General features: G+C 40.2%; 1 protein-coding gene across 1 annotated transcript; it reads left to right on the top strand.

The window, feature by feature from the left end:
- Positions 1–12,298: 12,298 nt before the first annotated feature.
- kpna7 (karyopherin alpha 7 (importin alpha 8)) lies at positions 12,299–16,970 on the top strand. The gene is made up of 12 exons (XM_056372080.1): positions 12,299–12,609; positions 12,703–12,846; positions 12,921–13,006; positions 13,161–13,329; positions 13,509–13,608; positions 13,888–13,970; positions 14,596–14,682; positions 14,788–14,964; positions 15,236–15,469; positions 16,208–16,390; positions 16,508–16,654; positions 16,812–16,970. Exons 1-12 carry the CDS (start codon positions 12,544–12,546, stop codon positions 16,896–16,898), a joined length of 1,563 nt encoding a protein of 520 aa, XP_056228055.1. The 5' UTR covers positions 12,299–12,543; the 3' UTR covers positions 16,899–16,970.
- Positions 16,971–18,850: the final 1,880 nt, after the last annotated feature.

Genomic DNA, 18,850 nt, shown 5'->3' on the forward strand with positions numbered 1-18,850 from the left:
TCCACTGGCTGAGTCCTTCCAATGTGTGACTGAGCCTCTCAGTCCTTTTTCTCCTCCACCAATTCTGTTTGCTCACTTTCTCCACCCATCCCTCTCTCTCTGTGTTGTTTGATGTCATGCATAAGATTGATCAGCAACTAAACTAAGCCCCTAAGCTCCACTGAAGCAAACCAAGATGGAGGGTTAAATAAACTTAAGTCAGCTACAGTGAGTGAAGCATCACTCAAAACACAATGACCACAAAACAAACGGGTCAATGGGGAAAATTGTTGGTTCAGCCTAATTTGAAAAAAACATATACTGTACAAATTCTATTTTTGTTTTTCATTTTAATGGCTTTATTTTTTCGTGATTTGGGCAAACCAACTATTTAAAGATCCCTCGCAGAGTTTTTTCATGGACAGGAGAACTTTTGACCATGTTGCAAGATGACAACCTTCCAATGAAAATTTCTCACGGGGCACATTTGTCAAAATGTTTCTTAGACAGAACTTTGGGGCACATTAGAGTCCATCTCTGGCAAAGTTACATTTACTACCTAACCCTAATCATACCATAACTTTTACCATCCTTTATAACTGCCATGTGCAGATTTTGTTGATAGAAGTTATACTGAACCCATTAGCATGAACACAACCCAGGATTTTGCAGAATCGTACAATATCAACATTCCTGATGGCAAGAGGGTTGGTTTGCATTCAGTGTTTCTCACCAAATCACTTTTATCCATATCTAGGTGTAAATTTCTCAACTTAAACTGATGTATAATATGATATGTTGATGCACAGCATCCTGCGGACATCAAAGAGTCGGGCAGTGCAGTTCAGCATCACCACTATCTAATATACGTTTAGGTATCAACTAGGCTTATTGAGCAATGGAACCTGAGAATATGTAGCACACAGACACACAAACAGATGCGCATGCACTGACACACGTCCATGCATGCTGTGTGCAGATTTCTGTTCAGCCTATCAAAGCATGGTGGTTTCCTCCTGTTGGTGTGACAGCTCTTAAGCCTCACACATGAAAGACTGACAGGGAAGTTTTATTATACCTTTTCTCAAACCAAGTGTGTGTGTATGTGTGTGTGTGTGTGTGTGTGTGTGTTACTGTGTTCTCAGCTGGGAGAGGTGTAGACAGCGGTCAGGCTGAAGAGTTGCCAGATTTTCAGAACAAAACATGACTTCATAGCAACACAACCTTCCTCTGTGCTTTTATCTGTTGCTCTTTTATGAAACATGTTGCTGTCAGTGCAAACACGAAGGATTACTCCTTACACACAAACACCCACATATGCAGACCTAGACAGGGTTTGGCCTAGAGTTTTGAATGTTTTCTCTATTACAAAAAGAAAATAAAGAAGTCAAACAATTGAGCATTAATTCCAAGATTTTATTCTTTAGAAGGGCGGAAATCTTTAGGTAGATATAAATATTTACATTATCCCAAGACATTTGTGTAAACTGCATGTACTGGTCTAATATATGAAAAGAAAAAACTGAGGTGGAGCACATGCCCTAACATCATTAAAAGAAAACGCTTTTATCAAATAAAACTTTATTTTCCAAGGGAAAAGAGTGGTGCTGTTTTACACAGTCAATGTCATGTATTTAATGAGTGTGGCTATTATTTTGAAATACAAAAAAATTCCATAAAAAAAACGTCAGTAACTGAAAATCACTGAATGCACACGCTAACTATAATGATTATGATATCATTCACTGGGCTTGTTGTTGTCAGTCAGAGCTGCTGTACGAACTACCACACATACTCACAGATACAAGGTATTTGGTCATGTCTTCTTTTGTGGTTGTGTCACCGTGTGTCTCACCGATGATTTCTGATTTCTCTAAACAAGGAGAGAGATAGAGAGAGGTGTTTGCCCGTGATGACAGTATCCATACCTGAGGAGTTACGACATGTGGAGGTGACAGACAATAGTTGGAAAAGCAACTGTGTGTGTGTGTGTGTGTGTGTGTGTGTGTGTGTGCAGAGCAAATGGCTCCAGAGCTATGGAATGCTTCTCTTATACATACTGTAGCCGCTCAACTCATGAACGAATACAAACCGTAACTATGGCAATAGAGAGCAGCTGAAACACTGTAAGAACCACACACACACACACACACACACACACACGGACACACACACACACATACACACAAACATGTTGTTATCAGAAGATCGGGATATGAGTGATTACTGCCTTTCTAAGCCAGGGAGTTTCCTTTCCTGGCTGCGGTGCTATTAAATTAGCGTGTGTGTGTGTGTGTGTGTGTGTGTGTGTGTGTGTGTGTGTGTGTATTCCTTACCACTTCCAAGCAGCTTTGACCTGCCATTCACACACACACACACACACTCTCTCTTTTACTCCAGAGTAGAAGTGTATCATATTTTTGCTCTTCATTGACAAACCTTAGAAGTGAAAGAAAGCAGTGTGCTCTCATTCAGAGCGTCACTCAGTAATTCCATCACTTGCCATATCAGAATGCAAAGCTGTAAAAGACACTGTAAATCATCCAAGTCAACAGTATAACTTAGATTTATGAGGGCAAACATCATCTGTAGAGGAGAGTTAACCCACCTAAACCCTAAGCTAGCAGTTTACCCCAAAGTCAGGCTAAACACAACCTAGACTGATCACAGTACTCTCGATACCTCTGACCCCGAGTATGATGCAGAAACCTTCTTATCTGACTGGTGTGTTTTTATCCTTATACCGTTACACCCTTCGTACATATTAAAGGAAAGCAGCTGCCAACAAGAGCATCAGCCAATGGGAAAACTCCAACTCAGTCATGTGGCATTCGGCTGACCAATGGTGGAACTATGATCACTCAACTCTATCACTCAGTCAGTCAGTCACTGACTTGAGACTCAAGTCCCAAGTCTACAGTCTTAAGACTTCACTTAGATGAACTTTAACCCCCTAAACCTTCCCATAAAATTTCTCTGCAACATTACAGATAAAGTGGAGAACACTCCAGCTACAACTATGCACATAAAAATACTCCTCATCACCTTGCTCCTTTTCCCACCTTCTCCAGAGAGGCTGAATTCAGGCCCATCCTGCCCAGCTGTGGTGCATTGAGTCTGGGCATGTCTGGACATGAAGCACAGTGTGCTTTAATCACTGACAAACACACACTCATACACACATACAGGCGCAGACGCAGTGACAAGTGGGGTTTGCAAATACACGTGTATGTGAAAGAGTCCTTCCATGTAGTGTGGGTCAGCATGTGTTTATTTCAGTGTTCATGCATGTTTGTGAGTTTATAAGAGTGTGTGTGTGTGAGTGTGTGTGTGTGTGAGAGAGAGAGAGAGAGAGAGAGAGAGAGAGAGATAGAGAGAGAGAGAGAGTCTATGTGTCCCTGAAGTCAGGTGGGCTGGCACATCTAGGGTCCCCTTTGAAGGTGTGTTCATGTACACACACACACACACACACGCACACACACACACACAACACACACACACACACACACCAGCTGTTTCTCTCTTCCACTGCCCTTTGATGTTTCTACTTTTTCCATCCTACCCAATGTAGTTGCATCTCTGTCTCTCATACACACACACACACACACGCACGCACATTTATTTATTGATTGTTTTTATTTAATTTTTTCTTATTCTCTTTACCATTAACCGAGAGCAGTGGCATTTTAATCCAATATGTCTGACTACCGACAAACTAAATGCTTTTAACATAACAGTTTTTATTGCTTTGCCCAAGAGTGACTGAAGAACATCCTCTATCATCCACAAACCTACTTATGTTAAAGAATTTTCAAAATAGTGTTTTAATGACACCAAACTATCATTGCTGCTTGCGTGTTTTGGACCTTACTCTATCTCGTGCTGAGACATTATACGCTTTCTAAAAGTCTATGAAAGTCAATCAACAAGGGAATCATCACTGAAAACCATGGAAACAGAATAACGTTAGCACAAAGGCAGCATTTTTCTTTGCTGAATAATAAATATAGAATTGTTGAAAATTAAAAATGACAGATGTTTTTGTGGTGAGTCTACTAACAGTGTATTGTTGTTGTGGCAATAAAATAATCTTAATAATCTTAATAATCTATACAATAATCTTTATGAGTTAAAGCAAACAACAAGAAGCTTTTGTGCACACACACATAGACACTCAGACACACACACACATCTGTCTGTCTGTATGTCAGTCAGGTATGGTAATTATTGTTTAGATTCAGCCCTCTGCAGTACGTATGTGTCGGCAGTAAAATGTTCCGAACAATGCAGAGATCAACATGCTTTTTAATTCATAAATATCACTGCTGTTGTTGCATGGGATGTCCTGGCACTAACATCAGGATCCGTTTCATAATCACGCAGAGCTTTTATGTTGGCTCAAATTTTTTATGTAAGGCCACCAAAACAGCCCGAGAAGGCTAAATCACATAAATCGCCAGGCTGACATGACCATAGTGAACTACACACAGCTTGCTGATTAATACTTAATTACATAAATGATTCATGATGAACGAAAATTACTAAACATCAGCAGCTGTCAACAAAAACCTGAGATCAGTTATACAAAGTGCTCCCATGAACCTGCAACTTGTTCACGTGTCTACATATATTGTCTAACAAGTACATAGAAAGCAAAGAAATAACAGATTGGTTAACACTCTGCTGGCACCAGACATCAATGTAACGTCAGAAAAACGTTAGACCCTAATGACTCGAATGCTGGACAGATGTTAAATCTTAGTTGGAAATGAAAATTGGATTGTCAAAAGCCCAGTGTTGGCTAATTGTCATTGTGACATTTAGCTGATGATGGCTATCACCATACTTCACGACTATAAGGGCAGTATTCTAAGTCAATGTGGCGTTGGCATGAGATATTTGGAAGATGCTGGATTTTGGTAATTGAACACCACAACTTCAAGCCAACAAAATATCAATGTCAGCTGTCGTCAGTAATCTACGTCAAATTGGCGCTGACATTAGACGATGTCCTGACACTGAATTTTGGTCAGCCGACGTCACAATCTACATTCAACCAAATAGCAACATGTAGCAATGTTGTAACACTTTGCCTTCCTGCTGAAAGTTAGATGAGAAGATAAATTAGTGTAGCTAAGCACAAAGTCAGGAAACTACCAGCTCCTCTAAAGCTCACGTATTAACACTTTGCCTATATTTTGTTGAATCTGTACAAAAACCAAAGAGTAAAAACAAGTTGTTTGGTGGTGGATTTTTTTGTGTGCTTATATCAATATTCTCATCTCACTCTTGGCAATAAAGAAAATAAGCAGATTTCCCAAAATGACCAACTTTTCATTTAAATTGGTTTTCTTGTGGATTTTATGTTTTTTGTTTTTTTTGTTTTTTTGTTTTGTCTTTTAAATAAAAGCTTGTTGTGTATCCTGCTGGAAAAAGGACATGTATTGCAAACAGAACGCTTATATGGAGAGGGCAGCTCAGAATATGCTGCTGGGAAGGAAAATTACGGGGGAGGAATCCGCTGATCACGCTGCAAATGAGACAGTAATGGTGAAACTGTGCAATGTTCGTGCAACAAATGCTTTAGTAATGAGATTTCCATCTAATTATTTGTGTCACAGTGATCAATGTCTGAGTAACACAATACCGGTATTATAGTTAGCATATTGATTTATTCCGTATGATTTTCACTGTGTTTGTATGTGAAATAAATAAATACCTGAATCACACAAATAAACAAAAATAAACATGTAGATTCTGTGTAGCATTGCCATGTTCTGTTATTCAAAAGGGCTGCATGGGAAAAAGGTGAATGTGTTGACGGTGGAGTCTCAGATCCTGTTTTTAACCCAACATTTTCCCATGTTGTAATCTTCTTCTAACCATCTTCCCTTCATCTTGGGGCCATTAAGACCTTCTAGTGTTACCTGGCCTCTGCGGCTCCACTGCGCCACAGATCCTCAGAGCCCCAGCCTTTGTCCGGGTCCGGGCAGCAGGTGAATAGGATGCCCATGCGAGGGGCCTTTCAGCCCAGATACACCTGATACCTGGCTCATACCCCCACAGAAACACCCGCCCACCATCTCTCCCTCCAAAGTCCCCGCTGGACCCCCAAAGCCCCCAACTCCTCCTCCTCTTGTCTGCCTGCCAGCTGGCTTTTTTACTCACAGACACACAACAAGAGTGAAGGATGTTATTGTTGACAGTATTGGCAGCTTTGTCTCCCCCCCCCCCCATCACCCACTGTGTGTATGTTATGTGTACGTTCTCAGTTCTGCCCTCTCTCTCTTTTTTGTAGTCTATGAGGGCTCTGCCCTGTTGTCTGAGCCTCATATCTGTGTGAACTCTGTGTTCACCTTTGAAGTTCTCTACCATGCATCCCTGCGCCCCCTCTGCCCCTCCCCGTCTCTCCTCCACTGCTTTGATTCCCTTTCTTGTTACGGGGAGTTGGCTGATCCACAGATAATGCCACTCAGTCTCTTCTCGTCTGCATATTGAAAAAAATAAGCACACACGGCTCAGGTGCAGAGCAAATAGAGAAGTATTTAATCTTGTCTGATCTGTTCCTTGTTGCATGTGTTTATTTGTACATTTAGATGTGTGAATATGGGCTGTAGTAATATCAAATAGAGGCTAATGTATGGGAAAGTGCACAGAAAATGCATGGACAGTTTTTCAAACTGTCCATGCATTTTCAGTAACTTTGTTTGCGCTGGTTCATTGGCGTGCTTTCTCCACAAACTGTCTATTGCTTTCACTTTTTACTGCATGTCACCAATGTGCTGAAATAGCACAGTTGCTTTGAAGGCACACAGGTGGATTAAAACAAGCTTCACATTTGCATGTTGATGATAGTTTATCTGGGCTGGCTTAAGGACAATACAGTGAAACCGTTTCATTGCTTTTTACTGCCCTCACAAACAGTAGTAAGCTTCACAGAAGTTTCCTACTAAGGATCCGTCTCATGCTAGTATCTCCAACGAGTTAACTCTCCAGGAACAGTCTTACTTCTGGTTTGAACTGCTGTGCACTTGCAAGGTTATTTAATGAAAATTGAAATCATTTTATTAAAGGATTGCAGAATGCAACCTTACAGAACTATGGGATTCTTTGATTAAAGCCACCACAACTAGCATGCACAAAAAACAAAAAAGAAAACACAAATCCACACATCTTACGTATAAGAGGGACAGTTTCAAATAACAGGAGGTCATATAACTTGGTGTTACTGTGACACTGTGATCTAGAAACCGCACACAGGTGATGCTTTATGAAGATGTGGTCTTCTCTGCCCCGCTGTTCAGCTCAGATAAGTAAACAGTAATTCGAAGTAATTTCATCCAGTGGCCAAATCTTCGTCCATTGAGGATACTCGGTTTCACTGCTCATGTTCTTAGTCCTCTGTGCCCAGGTCCAGACAACTAGGCCTCTCTCCAAACCCCAACCTGACCACTGGAAATTATTTTATACATTTTACATAGCAATGAAGACAATTAAGATTAAATACGACAGTAAACTATTATTTAATTGTCCTGTCATCCATGTTAATATCTCTGAATTAATTCCTCAAATTCAGTTTTTGCAAACAATATTGGCAAGTTTTTCCCTTTGGTTCACAAGCTTTGTATGAACTAATATTTGTAAATGTATTAGCGGTCTGTAAGTGATTCATTTATTCAACTTTGTTTCCTGCTTCTATTGCCCTGTAAACTTTTTATTTTTTGACTGATCTGTATTGAATTTTCAAAACTGCAGGCCAGTAAACGTGTGTGAGTGTATGTGTGTGTGTGTGTATGTGTGTGTGTGTGTCTACAGGAAATGATAAATGGCTTATTTCGATCTCTCAGCTGTTGAGCCTTCAGCCCGTTTATACAAGCCAACGACAAGGGCTTTGTCAGCAGAAACAAATGATCTATCAAAACACACACACACACACACACACACACACACACACACACACACACACACACACACACACACACAGCTTGGTCAGTGTTGAGTATGATGGATTGGACCTGAGGTGTGTCTTGTCTGGGTTATTGATAGACAGGTATTGGAGTGGCAGCATGAAATATTAATAGAGTGGAGCTAAACGCCGATCTGACAAAGAATGAGAAGGAGAATGAGAAGGGCAAAGAGAGAGATGTATGAAATGCAAAAATGCAATGACAAGAGCTGTTCCTGAGGGATTACAACATGAAGAAGTGATGAGTACCATTAGAAAGGCAAAGCACTCTCATACATGTGTCTGAGAATTCAAAATATGTCTGATATCAGTATCAAATTTTTTCTTTTCTCAATGGAAATTCCCTCCATCCTTGATACATTTCACAAACACACACACTCAAATCTTTCTCTCTCTCTGTTTCTGTCACTCTAACCCACATCCTGTTGTGGTTCTTGTTCTCTCCTCTGCTTTGATATCTGAGAGCCGCTGACTTACGTGGACAGACAAAGCACACCTTTGTCTTTGCCACACTGCAAGAGTGTTTGTCATCATTTTGTGCAATCTATGTTTTGCGCGTGTGTTTGACTGTGTCCAGGTTCTTCCTACCATAATGCCAGCAAGACACAAACACACACACACACACACACACACACACACACACACACACACACACACCAATCTCTTACCAACAATTTGTCCTCAGTATTACATCTAAACTGACGAAGAAGGTTGAAGCATACCACAGCTATTAGATGCAGAGAGGGCATATTAATACACAAGTTTGTGTGTGTGTGTGTGTGTGTGTGTGTGTGTGTGTTTGTGTGGTGTGTGTGTGTGTGTGTGTGTGTGGTGTGTGTGTGTGTGGTGTGTGTGTGTGTGTGTGTGTGTATTGACGCAGCACTGCAGCACAATCTATACTAATGATTTCCCATAGACACCTCAAGTTGATCTGGGAACCAGGGAGGATGGGAGGGAGAGAAGTCAAAAGAGGCGAGTGAAGAGATTGAAGGACAGAAATACTAAAGGAAGAAGGAGGCAGCATAGAGAAAAGTAAGGAGGGTATAAGTACCAGTAATGCGAATCCACAATTAACAGTTGAAACAATGTGGGCTAAGATTTTCTACTTTTTGCTGAGAACGTGGCACCTATTATTATAATTTACATATACGTATATATGTGTGTTAGAAAACAAAGTAATTTCATCCAGTGGCCAAATCTTCGTCCATTGAGGATACTCAGTTTCACTGCTCATGTTCTTAGTCCTCTGTGCCCAGGTCCAGACAACTAGGCCCCTCTCCAAACCCCAACCTGACCACTGGAAATTATTTTATACATTTTACATAGCAATGAAGACAATTAAGATTAAATACGACAGTAAACTATTATTGAATTGTCCTGTCATCCATGTTAATATCTCTGAATTAATTCCTCAAATTCAGCTTTTGCAAACAATATTGGCAAGTTTTTCCCCTTGGTTCACAAGCTTTGTTTGAACTAATATTTGTAAATGTATTAGCGGTCTGTAAGTGATTCATTTATTCAACTTTGTTTCCTGCTTCTATTGCCCTGTAAACATTTTATTTTTTGACTGATCTGTATTGAATTTTCAAAAACACACCAATGTCTTGCCAACAATTTGTCCTCACACACACACACACACACACAAATGAAACGCATTATTCCCTCTCTGCATCTAATAGCTGAGGTATGTTTCAACCTTCTTCGTCATTTTAAATGTAATACTGATGACAAATGAATGAATTTGATTAAGTAATTCAGAGATATTCACATGGATATATATATATATATATATATATATATATATATATAAATATATATATATAACCTGAGTGGTACCACAAAATCTGCCTGGCTATGTTTGTGAGCTTTGACTTGAAGCTAAGGTTCCTTAATTTAGTGTTTACACATTTGGAAATAATTATTCAGAATATGAAAACAGAGGGACTTATAGCTTTGATGATTTGGGCTAAAATGTATTTTTTCTAAAAGTAATGAAGTTTATTAATATTAAAGGGAGCATTCAACAGTGTTGCATTTCTGCCATTTTTATGACACTCACTGCTGAAACATGAATGCATTACTTTTAATCCATAATTAATCGATTCTTGAACCTGGAACTCGGCTAGCTGTCTAATGTTACTTTTATTAAAAGTTAATATTTAAAAACATGTTTTAATGTCTGTTTATCCTTGTTTTCATCATATTTATTTAAATTTGAGATCATGTAGCTTAATAGTCTGTGTTTCTGCTAGTGTGTGTGTGTGTGTGTGTGTGTGAGTGTGCGTATGTGTGCTTGAGTCCGTGTGAGTGTTTGTGAAGCCTGGAACCTGCACAGAGGAATTTCCTCCAATCACCTCACATTGTTCAGACTAACAAGGAGTCAAAGACGAGAGAGCAGGACAGAAACACTCCACACCCTTCAGGGTGTCTCTGAGGAACCATAAGCACTTCCAGGTCAAAAGGCCAGCAGGATGATCTCACGGGCAATGAGAGGAGCAGACACACATACTGTACAAAACTCCCCTTCAACAGGTCATTATGCCAGAAATTATATCTTGAAATTGCATATTTCTTAAATTTCATCATCGCTGCCATAAATCAACACCTCTGGTAAAAGCTCACAGTAGCCCAGTCGTCCTCTGAAGGACATTCTGACCTTTACAGCAATGATAATAAAAGATAAAAGTAGCTAGAGAGCATGAGAAGAAATGAAATCATCCATCTGTGTTTATCCTCTTTGGTTTCTCACGCCTGACAGAAGGAAATCACTAATAGTAAAGCATGGGTAAGAAAACAGAACAGAGGTAGAGAAAATGTCAGGGGCGGTGTTGAGACAAGTGAAATTTCCTTTTCCATCCATTTTATTTGATGATTTCAATTTCGCCCTGTGAGATGACTGATGCTCCTTACTTTAACATGGTACTGACCTGCTGCCAAAGTCCTCACTAACGCTATCTTTCCCTTTAACAAGTCACTAAACTGGTCAAAGCTATAAAGCTGTGGTTGTATAGGAAAATACAAAATTAAGTCAACAAATCCAATATCCTGTCAGAAACATTCACAGTTTTCTATGAAAACCACAAACTAAGTTTTCAAAAACGCAGCATGACTGCAGCTTCTTAAAGCGGCATAAATGCATTTTTGGCCACTAGGGGGCAGAAAACTCCTAAAACAGGCTGAGAGATACATCCATCCCTTTGGTTTGAGCCCAGAGCCTTACTTGATGTGAGGCGACAGACAATATGAGCGACAACCACTGCACCACTCTTGACAGATACACAGACAACATCACTGTTACTCTGTGTATGTAGATACACTGGTAATGTTGCTGAGGAAGACCCAAGCCATGTCTGTGAAGGTTGACAAAAATATATCAGTGTTTTAAAAGACTTGTTTTCCCCATCCACGCCACTATGTGAGATTTCAAGATTGATCACCTGTGGAGAGTGTTTCAAAAAGCTAACCTAATTTTTAGAGGCGGACATGAGTAGATAGAATGACAGAAATGCAGAAGTGAAAATGTCTTTTTATTAAGGTTCTGTGTTAAGGAAACAACCATGACGAGGGCTGCGACCTACACTTAGGTAGGTGGTGGTATAAGGCTGCAGAGGGTGTTTATACTGTACATGAGTCTGAGCACTCATAATCACATGACCCTGTTTTGTGCAGCATATGTATGTGTACGCATGTGTGTATGTGTGTGTGTGTGTGCATGCTATCAATAGGAAGCCATTGTAACTTGGTCTGGGGGAAACCTCCACTTTAGCTGCAATTGTTCAGCCCTTCCTGGCTGTTACAGAGGAAGAGCAGACTCCATCACTGTCACACTCTTTCTCTGCCGTGCTTTCTCCCTCACCCGCTTTCTTCTTTTCCACTTGTTTGAGCCACTTATTTTTATCTCCTCCCTTTTTTTGTTTTAACTCATTCTTGACCTCCTCCATCTGCAATAATGTAACTAAAATATCCCTGCACTATTAGGAAGTAGTCACTCTGCTTTTGGCAGATATAAAGATAGAGATACAACATGAATTCAGAAGAAAAATAAAAAATGTCCTCTGATTTTGCATATGTCAGATTTCATCACAGTTACCTTAACACACGCTTACACAGAAATGCTTTATATAGATGTCAGTTATGTTATGCTGCCATCTATTGCCTAAGACACGCAATGATAGGTTACAACAGCAGCATTTGCAGTAAAAGCACGTAACTTTTCAGACTGTGGAATTTCAAACCTTCTTGTTAGTAATTTAGAGGTAATCAGTAATTAATGACATTGAATTCATTCCTTAATGCCTGTAGTTTTATACCATTGTTCTTACGGCAAAGACTGGGACATTTGCTCATTAACACACAGACGTTTAACAAACCTTTAGCTGGCACCAGAGGGGACCTGTAATCTTTGGTTACTTGATTGAAGGTCGCACAGCTGCAGGTGAATGAACCAATAGGGGTGTTACAGCAATCAGAGCTAATTAGATTCACCTGGGGCGGCTCTGCTACTTATATGCTCCCTGCGCAAGTTTTCATCAGTGTGAGGGAAGCAGTTCCGACGTGTTCGACGTGCTTAGGAAAAAGAAAAAAAGCAGTCCACCATGCCCACCAAGAACGTTGTGGACGAGCGGATCGCCAAATTCAAAAACAAGGGGAAAGATCCAGCAGTAAGTTGATGTTAAATTATCAAATTATGTAGGCTTTTAATGCGGTTTATTTTATTTTATTTTTTACCGACACTGCATATTGTCCACTTGCAGAAACTTCGTGATAAAAGGATCGCGGAGTGCGTGGAGCTGCGCAAAGCTCACAAGAATGAAAGTTTCCTCAAGAGAAGAAACATTACGCTGTCGTCTCTTCCGGATGAGGAGGCCCTCTCTCCCGACTACCTCACTAACGAGATGGTTAGTTCACAGAGACCTCTAACAATTGAACTCAAACTAGTTTCAGTTTTAACATATTGCTTAACATTTTATAGATCCCCTCTTATTCCATTGAGGAGATAGTTAAAGACGTGAACAGCGGCCGGATTGAGTCCCAAACCCGAGGCTGTCAGGCAGCCAGGTGAGCCCTCAGTAATGATTATCTAATGTCTGTACTTCATTAGATGTGAATTCCTTTAACCCCTCTTATGTCATAAGTGACTACATTTGAGTTTTAGACTGTTAGTTGGGAAAACGTTTCTCTTGAAGTAAAGTTTCCTCCACCCGTTCCCCAGGAAGCTGCTTTCTCAGGAACGTAACCCTCCTCTGAAGGAGATCGTTGATGCTGGTCTGCTGACCCGTTTTGTTTCCTTCCTGTCTATGGACGATGAGCCGACTCTGCAATTTGAAGCAGCTTGGGCTCTGACAAACGTTGCGTCTGGAACATCTTGGCATACACAACAGGTGTCGACACTGTATTAAAACCTTTGACGCACAACTATAGTCAACTTAATGTTTAATATGACGTAACCATCCAGCTTCACAGTAACTTGGGTTCTCATGGTCCATGATGAACTTATGTCTTCAACATTTTCAATCTCTTTCAGAATAACCTGAAAATAAACCTGTACTTCTGTCATCAGGTGGTGGAACATGGTGCTGTACCTGCTTTCATTGCCTTGCTGGCCTCACCAATGTTGCATATCAGTGAACAGGCTGTCTGGGCTCTGGGAAATATTGCAGGTAAAATGATAAGTTAATGTCTTATGTTGCCATCATATTCAAATAAGACTTGAAATTAATGCAACTGAGTGTTCAACAGAAAAAGTTTGTTTCCAATGAAAAATGTTTCCAAAAGTACAAAACTTAAGTGGTTGCCCACCTTCTGGTGCATTTAACTAGGAATGTGGTTTGTTTCACTGTAAAGGGCTCAGTGTGGAAAAATAAAGGCACTGATGGTGTAGCCAGAATTTGTGCATTTTACTGACTTGCTGTACGACTGTCACCAAATGCAACTCACAGGCGACGGTTCGGCTTATCGAGATGTCCTGATTGAGTGCAATGTTGTCCCAGCCTTGCTGGCCCGTATATGCCCAGACACACCAGTAAGTCAACTTTACAAGACCAGCTCCAACTGTGCACCCAAAGTCTATAATTTGTCCATTTCACTTGTGATGAATTTATCATAAATTGTTAAGAAAACTGGCTTACAAAACATTTTTTGCCATGTGCAGATTTACCTACATTTACACTGACTTCTCAAAAGGCCAACACCTGGTGAAGCATGGTGTATTCCACCAATTTAGCATAGCACTCTTAACATTGTCAAACTTGTGATGGACAGTTTAAATGTCTAAATTGAAGGAGAACAAGGTTAATCCCACATTCTTCTTCCATGTCAACTTGACTGGCAAATGTAGTAGTAGGCCTCAAGATGAGTGGGCTACAGGTTTCTAAGGTCCAAACCTCATTTTATTTTCCAACACGAGTCCTCAGTCCAAACTGATCCTGACTGAAATGACAACATGGTAATTCATCAGATTTCATATGGCTTCCTCTGAAGCCACCAAAAGCTTTAACTTTCACATGTGCAGTAGTCCTCAACACCTGTAAACTGACTTTGTGATCAGTGGTGTATCCCTTAGTGAAGTGAAACATTTCATCAACTATGTGGTAGTAGTTTAACTTATGCTACTGTAGAGTCCTGTTACTTATGATTTATCTCCCCAGGTTGGCTACCTGCGTAACCTAACATGGACTCTGTCCAACTTGTGCCGAAATAAGAACCCATTTCCACCCTTGTCTGCAGTCCTGCAGGTAAGTGACCCCCTACCCATCCCAGCTTAGTTCTTGCTGTTCTCCAGTCCAGAAAGGTGCCCACAATACCAGTGAGATGACTAATATGCTGCACTTGTCCTTCAGGTGCTTCCCTCTCTGATCCAGTTGCTCCATCTCAGTGATAAGGACATCTTGTCTGATGCATGCTGGGCCATCTCCTACCTCTCAGATGGCGACAATGACCGTATTGATGTTGTAGTAAAAACTGGCGTTGTCCCCCGGCTGGTGGAGCTCATGAGCCATGAGGAGCTCATTGTCATGGTAGTGTGTTCTCAAACAGTAACAATCGACTGTCCTGTAGCAACTTGTATCAGTGAGGTAATCCAAGCGTACCTGTCAATGCTCATTTTTCCTGGGACTCTCCTGTAGTTCAAGGTTTCTCTGGGGGGAACTCCCATAATTTGCAGAAACCTCATGAGAAAACAATATTGCAGAACACCACCACCACCTTAAAATGTTGTCAGGTATGAATCTAAATCATGTCTGTCTTTTTTTTAATTTTTTTAATTTAATTTTTTATTAAAACCTCCAGACCCCAGCCCTCCGCTCCATCGGGAACATAGTGAGCGGCTCTGACCTGCAGACCCAGACGGCAATTGATGCTGGAATTCTGAATGTCCTACCTCAACTTATGAGGCACCCAAAGGCAAGTGTGCAGAAGGAGGCAGCTTGGGCATTGTCCAATATTGCTGCAGGACCATGTAAGCAAATCCAACAGCTCATCACCTGCGGACTGGTCCCTCCTCTGGTAGAACAACTTAGAAATGTGAGTACATCATGAACTGGGATTAGTTGGCATGTGAAACTACTTGTATACTGTATAACAAATATGTAAAGGGATTTCCAGATGCATGTCACAGTGTACATCAAAATTGATGGCTGAGCTCATTTAGCTGCTTCAGTTTCAGGGTCCTGGTATTGTACATGTTGGCTCAGTGTCCTGACTTACTGGAACAAAAATGGAACAGAGCCCCTTAATGTTAATGGTGTCTGTACTTCTATCATGAATCCAATTTCTTCAACTAAGTTGCAACTTTATTCAGGGACTTTCTGACTTGAAATTTAACCAGCTACTTAATCTTTCTAAGCTAGAAATTTAAAATCATTGTACTTTGTGACAGCACTACAGAGATGCAATGCCCCTCAAATGACTGACTGAACTGACAAAATGGATTCAAATCCCTAATTGATTAAATTGTAGAAAGTTAAGGGACTGTAAATGGCTGTCTGGAGGCCAGTGTCTATACAAAGACAGTGCACTAGACCATGTGGGGTTTTTCTGCTTGTCTACATGGTGACATCATCTTACATGTTGTTGCACTCCTGTGACAATCATCTTAAACAAACTTGCAACAGCCAAGAAAAACAGTGGGTCTTTAAATTTTTAGATGTTTAGGGATAAGGAACACTTAATCCTTTTTGAAATTAAAAACGGCATAGTCTTCACTGGTTTTCAAATGTTAAGCAAGCAGGTGAACAATTCACATTTTTCTTTCCCCATCAGGGAGACTTTAAGACTCAAAGGGAGGCAGTATGGGCAGTGACTAACTTCACCAGTGGGGCCACTGTGGAGCAGGTGGTCCATATTGTGCAGAGTGGAGCCCTGGAGGCACTAATCAACCTTCTGCAGGTCAAAGATGCTAAAGTCATTCTGGTCATACTGGATGGCATCAACAACATGTTCATGGTGAGGAGGGGGTGGGCTTCAGAGTTAACACTTGCATCCAAATAGTCTAAAACCTCAACTAGAACTCTGAAATGACCAGATATCAGATGGTTTCAGTTACTGTGTATGACTTCTCAGGCAGCAGACAAGCTCGGTGAGACGGAGAAACTTAGCCTGTTGGTTGAAGAGCTGGGAGGGCTGGACCGCATTGAGATGCTGCAGAACCATGACAATGAAATGGTGTACCAGGCTGCGCACAGCCTCATAGAGAAATACTTTGGTGATGTAAGTGGCTGATACATGGCAAATTGCATATCTAAGTTCTTTGCTGCATTAAGCTCATTTGTGTCTGAAGGTGAAGTAATCCTTGTGGAAGTCTTGGCAGAAGGGCTTTAGAAGTAATGTCTATTTGTAATTTCACGTTTTTTTCTTGTCTTTCTAGGATGACATTGAGGGAGTCAAGGTTGCCACTACTGATGATGCATTTGAATTTCAGTGCTCTGATGTTCAGAGAACCTTTGAATTTTAAACTCAACTTGTGTATTGTATGTGTTTTTTAATTCATGTGGGAAAATAAATAAATCTAAGACATTACATTCCATATTCTGTCTCAAGCTGGTAAATAAACCAACAGTACCAACAATAGGCCTCCTGGGTACAAGACTAAAATGTAAGCTTGTATGTTGAGGTGGAGCTATATGTAAATTAAACTATAGCAAAGTCCTGACTAGCTGCAGTTCAGTTTCTAAGGGGAGTTGGAAATGGTAAAACATGTTCCTGAGTTGACAGGATATTGTCATCAGCATTTATTTTTTGAACTTTTTTTTTTTTTTTTTTTTTTTTTTTTTTTTTTTTTTTTGCCAGCATTGAAAATTCATCTGTTTTTTTGTCAATCTGGAAATATTTAAACCATAAGGTCTGCAGCTTGTAGATAATGGTGGCCTCTGTAGTTGCTAAAACTAACAAAATTAGTAATTGGGTACACCTAGCTAAAATGTAGTCTAATAGTCAGTCTACCTCATGAAGGTTGTCTTTGTCAAGTGTCACTGTCTGTTTGGAGGATGTGGTTTGTCATGTTTTTCTTTAAAAAAAAAAAAAAAAGTGATATGGATTGTTTGGTTTTATTTGTACAGTTATAAGAAATGTGATCAGGGATTTCTGGAAACATTTTTAGACACCATGGCACCACAACACACTCAGCAGTTTCCATGCTGACTTTCTGTGTTAAGTTTTTCTTGCTCTAGGCTTTCAACAAGTTAAACCAAAACATGGATGGATCCCATGTTAAGTGTTTTATTAATTTGTGGTAACTGACCCTTTAACCTTGCAACTTCTTTCTTTCAGAACTGATAAAATAGGTTTACAGGATACATAGGTTTGTTGTTAAAACAAAAAAAACACCCATGCCACCCTTTGCTCTCGCTCGACCTCGCTTTAAGACATCTGTCGTCCAGACTGAACACTTCACTGACTGACAGTTATAGCACCTGCTGCACCATTATCTGGTAAGATCAGTTATTTCATCTCACCTTTAGTTGGTAACATTTTTTTTCTTTGCGCATTTAAGTATATTGAGTGGATGATTAGGCCATAAGCAAACATTTTTTACAGCTACTGTGTCAAATCTGATGAGTGAATTTTTTAAAATTCAGATTGTATTGTAGAAAAAATGTTTCTGCTGCTAATGGCTTTATGGCCTGACTAATGTGATTTGTCTACTGTAAATAAGCAGAAGCCAGAACTGACTGTTCTATTTTTTTCTCTCAGACCCTGCCAATCATGTTGAAGGATAACATGTCTATTTACTGTCTGCTGCCTCTGTATAAGGCCTCTAGATGCAAAAACATTAAGATTACAGAAACATATGCCACTATCCACTGATGTTGATATATTCCCCTAGCTTGTAAAAACCTCTGTACCTTGACTGGTATTTGAAAATGACTTATGCTGATGCCTCCCTACATCCCGGTTTGAATAGATAACATAGCTGCACTTATATCAACGTTTACTATGCTGTGTAGATTCAACATGAATTTGCCCTTTCATTAAAAACCACTTGAAACAATGTGGCCAGCTTTGTGGATTGTCTGAGAAAATTAGATTTCACTTAAGTTCTGTTTCCCAACTGTATAAAGTACATGTTGTTTTTCTAGTTGGATGTTGAGACATCTCCACTGGAGGCTACAATGGAGCCATCTTTAACCTCTGATGATCCTGAAAAGGTTCAGAATATCACAAGACCACCCCACCACCTGCCAGGAGCACCAGGAAAGGTCTGGACACCACATACACAAAACTTTGTGCCCATAAAGCCATGCAGAACATGGAAATGTACGACACTTGTTTCAGTTCCATGCCCTCCACTTCCTGCTGTCGGACGCCATCATCTTGAACTTTTGATATCATCACATCTGTCACTGAATGGTAGTTGAAGTGACTTAAATGTGCAACTCGTACAAATGAAAATCTGGCCAAGACAAC

This window comes from Seriola aureovittata, chromosome 3 (genome assembly GCF_021018895.1).
Source record: "Seriola aureovittata isolate HTS-2021-v1 ecotype China chromosome 3, ASM2101889v1, whole genome shotgun sequence".
Classification (NCBI taxonomy): Eukaryota; Metazoa; Chordata; class Actinopteri; order Carangiformes; family Carangidae; genus Seriola; species Seriola aureovittata.